Genomic DNA, 12119 nt, shown 5'->3' on the forward strand with positions numbered 1-12119 from the left:
AGCCGTGCCATAATACACTATCGGGACCAAAACGGAGAACCGGCACCCGTCAGGGAACCACGGCCAGGATGGTAGGCTATAAGGGCGCCCAAACCCGGCCACATATACACACCCGCAGAAGGCTATACACTCATCTGATCTAGGCATTTCTAGTGTAATTGTACTCGGTCCCTAGTGTTAGTGCATCGCAATGAGGCATGCTGCCTGCTTGTAGTAATGTAGGTATATTTAGGGGTACTTTAATGTTTATGATCATAACAAGGAGACGGACTACTAATCATCAAACCCAACCTAGACTAATTAATTAACAAATGAAAAACAAAGGAAGCAGGGGTCTAAGAGCCAACAGCAACACTTCCGAAACAACACAACACAACCATTCTCACGGTGTTCTAAGCCAACCCCTTGAGCAACTCGCTCTTCTCGACCAGGAGGGCGCCGAAGTCGTCGAGCGAGGGCGACTGGAGGATGTCGAAGATGGACACCTTGGCCTTGAGGCTGCCGACGAGCCAGTTGCGCAGCTCGACGGCGACGAGCGAGTCGACGCCGTAGCCGGACAGGGGGCGGCCGCCGTCGATCTCGTCGCGGCCGAGGTTGAAGATGGCGGCCGTCCGGGCGGCGACGGCGCCGACGACGAGGGGCGCCGCCTCGGCCCTGCTGCTGATGCTGCCGTCCGCCGCCGCCCTGAGCAGCTCGGCGACGCCGTCCTTGCCGCCGCCGCCGCCCGCCGCCGCCGCCGCCCCCCCTGCGGCGTCGTCCGCGGCCGCCACCGCCCGCGTCGTCGCCAGGCGCAGCGTGCCGAAGCGCCGGTCCGCCTTGGTCACGGACCCGTCGGGGATGCTCGCGTAGGTCGACAGGCCGACGACGACCTGGCTGTCGGCGGCGGAGGCGCGCAGCGGGTCGCGGATGGCGGCCTCGACCAGGTCCGTGACCAGGTCGACGCCGGCGGGCGACAGGCCGACCTTCCGGATGCGCCTCACGACCTCCTGCTGGGCCTCCTCGTCGCCCTGCCGGGCCATCCACCCGACGCCCTCGATGGCGGTCAGGTCGAGGGTGACGGCGGGCAGGCCGCGGACGGCGCGGTGGCGCGCGAGGGCGTCCTGGAAGGTGTTCCCGGCCGCGTAGTGGGCCTGGGACGGGTGGCCGGGGACGCCGACGGCGGAGGACAGCTGGACGAAGAAGTCGAGGTCGAGCGGCAGCAGGGCGTGCGCGTTGGAGCTGCCGTCGACCTTGACGCGGACGCCCGACTGCCAGAGCGCGAACGACATGTGCTCGAGGACCGAGTTCCGCAGCACCATGGCCGCGTTGACGACGCCGCGGACCGGGGGCAGGCCGGCGGAGGCGGCCCACGCGAGGAGGTCGGCGAACGCCCGCGCGTCCGTCACGTCGCACGACCGGATCGCCAGCCGGCACCCGTCCGCCTCCGCCATGGCCTTCATGGAGGGCACGTCCGGGCTCGCCTCGGCGCCGCGCGAGACGATCAGGACGTTCCTGGCCCCCTTCTCCATCATCCAGGCGGCGATGTGCTGGCCGATGCCGCCCATGCCGCCGATGACGAGATAGGTCGCGTCGTCGCGGTCCAGATTCAGGGGGGGGAGATCGGAGGATTCCTTGTTTAAGCAACATCATTAAATATTATTATTATCATATCATCAATCGGCCAGGGGTGTGTGTGTATATCTGTAAAACTCACCCGAGCTTGCAGGACGGGATAGGCTCTCGGCACGAACACGCCCGAGTCCTTCTTGACCGAGTACTCCCAGTCGTGGTCGGGATAGGCAGACGCGAAGCCCTTCTCAAAGGTCCGCTCGAACACCTCGACGATGTAGTCGATCTTGTCGGCCGTCCAGGGGTTGGGGCTGTCGTCGCCGTCGGCGGTCCGCGGAAGGTCGAAGTCGAGGTGGGCGATCCGCTTGCCCGCGTCCTCCTGCCGCAGCACGCGCAGCAGGCCGTTGGTGGCGCCGACCAGGGGCTCGTCGGCGTCCACGAGGCCGCCGCTGCTGAGCCAGAGGATCAGCTGGGCGTCGAGCAGGAAGGCCTTCAGCTTCTCGAACGAGGCCTCGTCCAGCCGGGCCGTGAAGGGCGCCCGCAGCTCCGGCGTGAAGATGTACGCCGTCTCCGGCGAGACCTCGAGCTCGTGCAGGCTCTCGACCGCGACAGCCGACGGCACGCCGCCGCCGCCGCCGCTGCCGGTCCTGGCGCGGATCGCCTCGCTCAGCTGCTCCGTCCACGACTCGGGAGGAGGCTCCTGGCCGGCGTACACGATGGAGACGGAGGACGGGTACGACGCGGCGGCGGCGGCGGCGGCGGCGGCGGCCCCCTTGGTGGCCAGGATGATGCTGATGGAGGCGTCGTCGGCGGCGCCACCACCGAAACCGACCTGGAACCGGGGGGCGGCGAAGCCGGTCTCGCGCAGGATCTCTTCCCACTCCGGCGCCGAGAGGGTCGGGCTCTTGCCGCCGGGCAGCAGGACGCGGAAGACGAGCTCGCGCTCGACCGGGTCCCGCGTCGTCTCGACCAGGAGGAGGGTGCCGCCCGGCTTGAGCAGCTTGTGGACGTTGCGGAGGGAGGCGCCGCGGCGGACGGCGGGGGCGGCCGCCCTGTCGTGGAGGGCCTGCGAGGCGACGACGAGGTCGTAGCTGGCCGGGGCGAACCCTTGCTCCTCCGGGTCCGCCCCGATGTCGAGCTCCTTGAAGGTCAGGAGGTCGCTCCAGGGGGCGAGCTTCTTGGCCGCCTCGTCGAAGAGCCGCTGCTGCTGCGAGCTGCCGCTGCCGCTGTTATTGTTGTTGTTGTTGTTGCTGCTGCTGCTGCTGCTGCTGCTGCTGCTGCTGCTGTCGGTGAAGTCGTAGTGCCCGAGCACCGACCTCGCGCCGTCCGCGCCGTGGCGGGCTCCGAAGGCCTCGAGCACGGCCTTGGAGACGACGCCGGAGCCGGCGCCGATCTCGAGCACGGTGGCGCCGGGGCGGTCGATGGCCAGCTGCTCGGCGACCTTGGCGATCTGCCTGAGGGTTGTGCCCTCGAGCGTCGGGTGGCCGACGTAGTACCGGCTCGGCAGGTCGTCGGCGTCGGCGTCGACGAGCTCGGCGGCGGCCCGGTCGTCGACCTCGCCGCGGAGGATCCGGGGCAGCGCCTCGCCCACGCGGACGAGGAGCCTGCCGGCGGGCACGGGCTTGGCGTTGAGGTCGTCGATCAGCAGCTGCTTGGTTCCGCTGCTGGTGCGGGCCCAGGTGTCGCTCCGCGGGCCGAGCTCGCCCCTGGCCGCCGTCGCCACGACGCCCTTCATCCACCCGAACAGGTCCCGGTACTTGGGGCTCAGGCTGCCGGGCGCCTTCTCGATCTCCCGCACGGCGTCGTGGATGAGGTGGAAGGCCACACGCGGCGCCTTGCGCTCAAAGTCGGCCTGCTTGTCGTCCGGCCGGAAGACCAGGGGCTGTTGTCGTTGTTGTTGTTGTTGTTGTCGTTGTTGTTCTTGTTTCCGTTCTTGTTTCCGTTCAAAGGTGACCGCCTTGGCCGGGACGACGGGGAACGTGAGGTCGGGCTCCCACTGCAGTTTCGAGATGATGCCGGGCTGCTGCTGCTGCTGCTGCTGGGCGTCCGAGTCGTCGTCGCCCCCCTCGCGAGGGATGGCCTGGGCGTAGAAGTGTTCGACGAGCAGCGAGACGCGACCGGCCGTGCCGCCGCCGCCGCCGTTGGTGTTGGTGACGGCGATGGTGGCGTCGAACCCCCTGGTGTCGGCGCCGTGGACCTGCGAGAAGCACTCGATGTCCTGGCCGCCCCTGCGGTGGAGGTCGCGGCGGATGGTGATGCCCCCGATCCTGCGCGGCACGACGGTGAAGGCGTCGCGGATCTTGCGCGGCAGGCCGTTGTAGGCGGCGATGAAGATGCCGTCGAGGGTGGTCGGGTGGATCACGTAGTCGTGCGCCTCCTCGACGACGGGCTTGAGCGTGATGGAGGTCAGCGCCTTGTCGCGCGCCGTCTTGATGCTGTTGATCGGCCGGAAGACGGGGCCGTGGTACATGCTCATCCTGCGCAGGTCCGCCCACAGGGACTCCGGCTCGACGTCGGCCCGCCTGGCGCCCGGGTGGAAGAAGCCGTCCGGGCTGACGGTCGGCAGCGGGTCCTCGTCCTCCTCGGAATCGGCCGTCGTCGTCGTCTCGGCCCGGATGAAGCCCGTGCAGTTGACGGTCCAGGTGTTGGAGAGGGTCAGGGACGAGACCCGGAACTCGTACCAGTCGTCCTTCTCGGTCGGCCGCAGGTTGAACTGGACCTCGACGCCCGCGCTCGAGTCCGGGATGGTCAGGGCGTTGAGGACCTCGATGTCGCGGAGCCGGAAGCCCGCGATGCCGTCGTCACGATCGTCTTCTCCCGACCCCGCCCCGCCGCCGCCGCCGCCGCCGAGGTGCTGCCTGACCGCCTCCACGGCCATGGCGACGTAGCCGGCGCCCGGGAGGACGACGTAGCCCTGGATCCGGTGGTCCACCAGCCACGAGGAGCCGTTCTGCCGGAGGAAGTTGCGCCACGTCGGCGCCAGCCCGTTGTCGCCGGGGACCGGGCTCCCCAGGAGCTCGTGGGGCTTGTGCCTCCTGGACCGGATCTCGCGGCTGACCCGCGACTCGGTCCAGTAGCCCGTCGTGTGGTTCCACGCGTACTTGGGCAGGTCGTGCACGAGGGCCGGCTCGGCGCCCAGGGGGTCGTTGACGGCCGACAGGTCGACCGGGTAGCCCTGCTCCAGGAGGCCGACGGCCAGGTCCTGCATCGTCTCGACGGCGTCGACGTTGCGCGAGAGCGTCGACACGTACGGGAGCTCGGTCCCGCCGCGCCTCTTGAGGATCTGCCGGATCGGCCCGGCGAGCGTGCCGTGCGCGCCGATCTCGACGACCACGTCGACCCGGACCGACCCGTCCTCGCCGAAGCACATCTTGTCGAAGGCCTCGCTGAACAGGACCGGGCTGGTCAGGTTGCGGACGAAGTACTCGGGCCCGAGCGCCTCCGGGTCGGTGACGATGTCGCCCGTCACGGGCGATGCGTACCGGTACCGCCTCGTCCACCCCTCGTCCGGCCGGCTCCTGACCGTCTCGCCGAGCCGGGCCGCGTACTCGTCCGCCAGGAGGCGCATGTGGTGCGAGTGGTACGCGAGCGGCACCTTGAGCTTCCTGGCGAAGAGCTCCTCCGCCCTGAGGCGGGCCTCGACCTCGTCGATGGCCTCCAGGTCGCCCGAGAGGGTGACGCTCTCGGGCGAGTTGACGCAGGCGACCACGACCCGGCCGCTCCCGCTCCCGGTGTCGGCGATGAACCGGGCCGCGTCTTCCGGGCCGACTCCGGCGGCCAGCATGCCTCCGCGGACGGCCGCGAGCTCCTTGCTGCGCGACGGGATCTGGCCGCGGTAGTAGCCCGCGCCCAGGGCCTCCTCGAAGGTGAGCACGCCGGCGCCGTACGCGGCCGCGATCTCGCCGCTCGAGTGGCTGCTGAAGGCCGACGGCCGGACGCCCCACGAGGCGAGCAGGTCGAGCAGGCAGAGCTGGAGCGCGACGGTGACGGGCTGGCTCAGGGCCATCTCGCCGACCCGGGTCGTCTCGGCGTCGCGGTTCAGCTCCTCGAGCAGGGACCAGTCGGCGCCGTAGCGGCCCCTGAGCACGGCGTCGGCGCGCCGGACCGCGTTGCCGAAGACCGGGTAGGCCGCGATCAGCTCGCGACCCATGGCGTGCCACTGCGCCCCCTGTCCGTTGAGCACGAACCCGAGCCGGGGCCGCTTGCCGCTCGTGGCGTGCGCCGGCGCCGGCTTCGGCTTCGGCTTTGGCTTCGCCGACGGCTGCGAGAGGCGCTCGGCCAGCTCCGCCCGGGTGCGCGCCCGCACGGCCGCGAGCCACCGGAACCGGGTCCGGCCCTCGTCCAGGGTCCGCGCGATCCCGCCGAGCGTGCTGTCGTCCGGCAGCTCCCGGACGTAGGCGGCGAGGTTGGCCATCAGCCCGCCGGCGGCGACCTGGTCCTTGCCGCTCACGACGAAGATCCTGCTCTGCTCCGACTCGGCCGGCCCTCTCGGGACCCCGGCACGCCGCTCCTCGTACTCTCCGGGCGGCGCCTCGAGGATGACGTGGGCGTTGGCGCCGCCGTAGCCGAAGTTGTTGACGGACGCGCGGACCGCCTTGTCCGCCGGCCAGGGCACGAGCGAGGTCGGCACCGCCAGGTTCCACTCCTCCAGGGGGATCTCGGGATTGGGCGTCCGGTAGTTGAGGTTCGGCGGGATGACCCGGTGCTTCATGGCGAAGAGGGTCTTGATGATGGCCGCCAGACCGCTGACGGCCTCGGTATGCCCGACGTTGGTCTTGACCGAGCCCACGTACACGGGGTCCCCGGCCTTGCGAGCTCTCCCAAAGGTCCTGGCCAGCGCGGTCGCCTCGGCCAGGTCGCCCGCGCGCGTGCCCGTCATGTGTGCCTCTACGTAGCCGGTGTCGGCCAGGTCGAGGCCGGCCCGGCCGTAGCACTTTTCGATCAGCCTGATCTGGGACTCGACCGACGGCGACGTGATGGTCTTGGTCATGCCATCCTGGTTCAGCCCGGTCTCGCGGACGACGCCGTAGACCTGGTCGCCGTCCCGCAGCGCCGCCCGCAGGGGCTTCAGGATCAGGGCCGCGACACCCTCTCCTCGGCCGTATCCCTGCGCCCGGGCGTCCCAGGCGTAGCACTTGCCGTCCGCGCCCACCATGCCCAGCGTCGACATGGCAATGTACAGATCCGGGTTCAGGATGACGCCCGTGCCGCAGACGACCGCCATGTCCGACTCTCCGGCCAGGAGGCTGTGGCAGGCTTGGTGCAGCGCCACGAGTCCCGAAGAGCAGCCGGTGTCGATGGTCATGCTCGCGCCCTGCAGGTCGAAGAAGTGCGAGATCCGGTTCGACATCATGGCCATGCCGTTTCCCGTCAGGAAAGCCGCCGGAAGCACCTCGGGATCCCGAGTCTGCAGCTCGTGGTAATCCTTGCCGTACACGCCCGTGTAGACCGAAGTCTCGGAGCCGGCGACCTTGTCGAGGGGAATGCAGGCTAGTTATCGCACGCAAGGGAACGATCATGTCAGGTCTCCGCGGAGAGAGAGAGAGAGAGAGAGAGCCAACTTACCATCTTCCCACGCTTCGTACACGGATTCCATCAGCAGGCGAAGCTGAGGATCCATGGCCTACGTTGGATGTTCGTTAGTGAGCCCCTTTTCGCTTGGCCCTGTCCTCTCTCGTTGGCCGGGGAGCGGAGACTCGGCGGTCACTTACACCGGCCGCGTCCGCCGACAGATTGAAGAAGCCTGCGTCGAAGAGGCCGATATCCCCGGGGAAGAAGTACCCTCCCCTAGCATGGTTCTGTGCAGATGGATTGCATTAATTAGCAAAAAGGCGAAAATGCTCCCGACGTCTCTCGCCACACGCGACGGTTGGGTGACATATTCTTATAAGGTATGTACGTACCCTGCCCGGCCTGTCTTTGTCCGGGTGGTAGAAAGAGTCGACATCGAAGCGATCTTTCGGGATTGGCGACCATGCGCTCTTCCCATCCCTAACCATGTCCCACAGCTTGGAAGGACTGCTGGCAGACCCTCCAAACTTGGCGCTCATGCCGATGATGGCGATCGGCTCCCGCGGCCGAGGGCGCCCAGCGGCGTGACCGTTAATGCCATTTGCGGTGGTGTGAGAGCCAGAGCCGTTGGGAAGGTTGTGGTCGGCGGTCATTTTTTTTTCTTTCTTTCTTTCTTTCTTTCTTTTTTTTCGGGTCACGACTTAGTAGGAGTCTCGATCTGCTGCCTCTTGGAACGGGAGCAATGATGGTGATGGCCCAGCACTCTCTTTCTTTAAGAGCTCGAGCGAGGCAGACAATCTGGGAATGGGAACAGAGGCGCAGCAACGAGGATGGTTCATCAAAGCGGAACAAGCAAGCCCAGGAGGAGGACTTCTTCATTAGATATTGATATCATCGAGACCAGACTACCTGCCCAACTGCATGTTGCCATCGTCGCGGTCTTTCCCAGTAATTAGAATTAGGCCGTTAGCGTATACGGTATTATTGCTTATCCCGTTGATTGGCCCACACCGCTGGTTCTGACACTGGAGAGACCGAGTTTACTGTGTCCTTGCACACTCCGCCTACTCGGCCACGGGTGATGCACTCACTCTCTCGCCGCCGCGAGGCTGCAGGTCGGAGAGATGGATGACGAAGGCACCAAGTGAGGTACCTTGCGCTGCAGCAACCCATGACAGACTGCCTGCGGTCAGCTCAATTTGTGGGGTAAACGAGGTGAGATTTGCATCCCCCAGAGCGGTATGCAACAGTAAAAAGGGTTTGTACTATGTAGCGCGTGCCGGAGTTATGCGGAGTAACAGGGATGTTGTGAAGGGGGGCGGGGGGGTGGGAGCGGAGTTGACTCTGATTATTAGCATTTGTTAGACACAACCAATCCCGGACTCGCGTTTGACACGGGGATAACTACCGCGGCACAGGCGAAGAAAGAGTAGGCTCGCAGCAAGTCGGAAATCCCAAGACTCTGCAGAGTCTGCTTACCTTCCTCGATACACTTAGTGACCTTACCGTGACCGCAGGGACTCGGGCCGCGTGTGCAACGTAACGTGGTCGCCGTTAGCATGGGGAAAGGATGTCGTCCACGGAAGCCTGGCTAGTTATTTAGCTATGTTGGGGTTCGTCGAAGTGTCAAAAACAATCTTAAGAGCGTGAGGATGGATCAGTCCCAACCCTAATTATTACGCGAGCGTCCCGCCCCAGTCAGCACCACAGCCCCCCTAATTACCCTAGGTACCTATTATTACCTATTAATTTACCTCCCGTCTCGATGGCTCCTCCCCGAGTGACCAAGGTCCCCTTGACCCCCATCGATCACCTTCACCGGCCCAACTACATCAAGATCTGCTACTGGTTCCCGCTCCAGCCGGATGTCGACCCCAAGGACGTCTACAACTACCTCGGCCAGGGCCTGCGCAAGATGTTCTCGCGCATGCCGTGGCTGGGCGGGAAGGTCTACCTGCAGGAGCCGAACACGCCCGGCTGGCGACCGGGACAGCGCGAGATCCGCTACGAGCCCTGGGACGCCGAGGGCCCGGTCCCCCACCAGCTGGTCTACAAGGAGCTGGACACGGAGCTGACGTACGCCGACTGGAAGAACGAGGGGTTCCCGCCCGAGGCGTTCCCGGACGAGGAGCTCCTGGACGTGCCGGTGGAGGGCGACATGGAGGCGGGCTGCGACATCTTCGTCGCCCAGACGAGCTTCGTCCCCGGCGGCGTCATCCTCTGCATGTCGACCTGCCACGCCGCCGTCGACGGCACCGGCATGGTGATCGCCATGAAGGCCTGGGCCGACAACTGCCGGAGCCTGCACGACGCCTCGGCCGAGCAGGACGACTTCCCGCCCGAGACGTACGACCGCGGCCTGCCGGACAGGCTCTGGGAGGAGGAGGCCGGCGCGCCCGTGCCGGAGAACCCGGACGGCTGGACCAGGGGCCTCGTCGGGCTCGAGGGGCCCCGGACGGCCGCCGACGACCCGGCCGAGCTGGCGTACCGGGACCGCAAGGCCGTGCACCGGTCCTTCTACATCCCCGCCGCCAAGCTGGCCGAGCTGCAGAAGATCTGCGACGAGTCGGGGGAGCCGGCGGAGTCGGGCGCCGCCGCCCTCTCGACCAGCGACGTCATCACGGCCCTCATGTGGCGCGCCCACCTGCGCGCGCGCGCCGCCGTCGCCCGCGATGGCGAGCCCCTGCCCGACCGGACCGTCCTCGAGGGCGCCGTCAACGGCCGGCTCGACTTCTCGGCCTCGCTGCCGCCGCTCTACCTCGGCAACCTGACCTTCTACAACCAGGCGGTCCTGCCCACCGCCGACGTGCTGGACCCGGACGTGCCGCTCTCGCGCCTGGCCCGCGCCGTCCGCAAGGGCGCCGCCCGCGCCAACGCCGCCAGCCTGAACCAGGCCTACGGCCTGCTCAGGACGGCGCCGACCTTCGGCCTGGTCCGCCCCCGCTTCCGCCGCGTGCACGGCTTCGACCTGCTCATCTCCAACCTGCTGGCCTTCCCCGTCGACGACATCCTCTTCGGCGCCGGCTTCTTTGCGAACGCGGGCAGGGCCGAGGCCCTCAGGGCCTATCTGGGCAGGTTCGGCCACCACGCCCGCTGCTCGCTCGTGCTCCCCAAGAGGCCGGCCGGCGTCGAGATCTCCATGAATCTGTTCGAGGACGAGATGGAGCACTTGGAGAAGGACGAGGCGTGGACAAAGTACTGCATGCCTCTTTGATGGTTATTAGACTTGGCGGTTTTTTTTTTTTTTTTTTTTTGTTTTGTTTTGTTTTGTTTTTCCTGCTGGCTAGCGTAGGAAGGTGTGGGGATAGATGGATGGATTGAATGGTCTTCGTGTCTCTGCTACGGTCGTTGATGACAAATACCCCTAAAAAAATAACAAAATACAAGTCCTGTCGCGTTCGAATCTCTGCTCTTTCCTATCTTCAAGCTAATAATAGGGCCGAATACCATTGTAATTATCACCAGCCGTTCGACAGCTCCTCTCTCCTTCTATCACGGAATAGACATACGGAACGGCCGAGGTACCTCCATAGCCCGGTAGTGTTGCCGTACTTAAGTCCGGACCAGTCGCTTAAACTAACCAACTACGACAGTGCCTAACACGCCGAGCGTAGAAGAATTACGTGTACTACAGGCCTTGTAAGCTAGTCAACTTATCTGGAGGAAAAAGGAATACTCTGTGTACGTAATTTACCCTTTACCCACTTTACCCGTGGTTGCAAGTCGAGATATCTAGTTACTCTCAGATAGGTGGAAACTAGCGAGTTGACCGGCGGCCAAGTCAAGGTAACTCGTGCCGAGCCTTTTGGCGTAACGGTGCGTCGTAGTACATATCCGTTGCTTGCGTTTGCGACCACCTAATAGGTCGCCCGTTCCGTTAGTGTATGTCTATACGCTGCGGAGTATACACTTGTTGTACACTAGTGGAGCGTACACTAGTCTGCCAGGCAAACAGCCTTGTGGAGTAGTGTACCATACTAGTACACTCGAACTCGGCTGTAACATGGATGGTCCTTGTTCATCCAGATTCCGTTCCTGTCCAGGGTTTCCTTCAGGGGTTTGAGGGCTTACAGAGTAATTACATAGTGCATCAGACGCTAGTGTATTCGTACGGAGAACGGATTACGGATGGAGGCTTGGCCGTTCTGGGCAACTTTGGGTGGGTCCTGCGGCTGATGAATCCGATGCCCTCCCGTAACTCCTTATTATTCACTAGTGTACGAAGGTTGGTCCGGGAAGACTTTGCAATGCCAAGGTTGCCAAGACCTTGGCATACAGTATAGTCAGCCAGCACCGTAAGAGACACTTACACACTATAGCTAAACCGAGCTTACAGACGTATCCAACACTTCAAACTAAGCTCAAAACTAGGCTTATTTTGAACATTTATAACAATCTTCAATTCGCTATTTTTTATAGTCAAGAGGCTCTATTTTATTAGTAGGTATATCGTCTTCCCTACTTACAAGTCCGTTACTAACGTCGCCTATATATTAGATATATAAGCTCTCTATTACAAAGTCTATCTATAATATCCTTCTTAATAGTAACTATCTTAGCTTCTAATTTAGCTTCCCTTTTGGTACCTGATTTCTAAAGCTATTCGCGCCATATACGATAACCAGGCTCCTCCTTACCTAAGGGTAGTAGTTTAAGAACTATACCCTCCTTATATTCGTTTCCTCTAACAAGTTAGATCACCTATTTGATATTCCCCTAGATCCTTTTAATATATTATTATAACTTTTCGATCGGAAATTCTTACTATTACTAAGTCTAATCCTTTTCTAGCTAGGCTCGTAAGGTTAAAGTCTTCCATTTCCTATATAATAGTTTAAGCCTTGCCTATACTAGCTTAATTACGTTAAGGTTAGGTAAGTTTAATAGCCACTTAAAGACTTTAAATCTCTCCTTCTCTTAGATCTAATGATTTCATTATAAAGTATACGTACTAGTATTATCTTTCTAAACGATATAACTTTGACTATACTTCCTTCGAAGCTCCTTTATAAAAGGAAGGAATAGAGGAAGAAGAACCTCCTATTAGTAACGTATCTAGT

The 12119-nt window shown here is 63.1% G+C and overlaps 2 protein-coding genes across 2 annotated transcripts; one reads left to right on the forward strand and one right to left on the reverse strand.

Moving 5' to 3' along the window:
* Positions 1-357: 357 nt before the first annotated feature.
* Positions 358-7712, reverse strand: P884DRAFT_314636 (polyketide synthase; the record flags this gene model as incomplete). Its single annotated transcript, XM_069445244.1, has 5 exons — positions 358-1610; positions 1694-7038; positions 7114-7171; positions 7260-7346; positions 7452-7712. The coding sequence occupies 5 exons, from the start codon at positions 7710-7712 to the stop codon at positions 393-395; spliced, it is 6969 nt and encodes a 2322-aa protein (XP_069294812.1). The 3' UTR covers positions 358-392.
* Positions 7713-8824: 1112 nt separating this feature from the next.
* P884DRAFT_208764 (transferase family-domain-containing protein) lies at positions 8825-10273 on the forward strand (the record flags this gene model as incomplete). Its single annotated transcript, XM_069438900.1, has 1 exon — positions 8825-10273. One exon carries the CDS (start codon positions 8825-8827, stop codon positions 10271-10273), a length of 1449 nt encoding a protein of 482 aa, XP_069294813.1.
* Between the last annotated feature and the right edge of the window lie 1846 nt (positions 10274-12119).

The sequence above is a fragment of the Thermothelomyces heterothallicus genome (genome assembly GCF_042370625.1).
Source record: "Thermothelomyces heterothallicus CBS 202.75 unplaced genomic scaffold P884_scaffold_26, whole genome shotgun sequence".
NCBI lineage: Eukaryota > Fungi > Ascomycota > Sordariomycetes > Sordariales > Chaetomiaceae > Thermothelomyces > Thermothelomyces heterothallicus.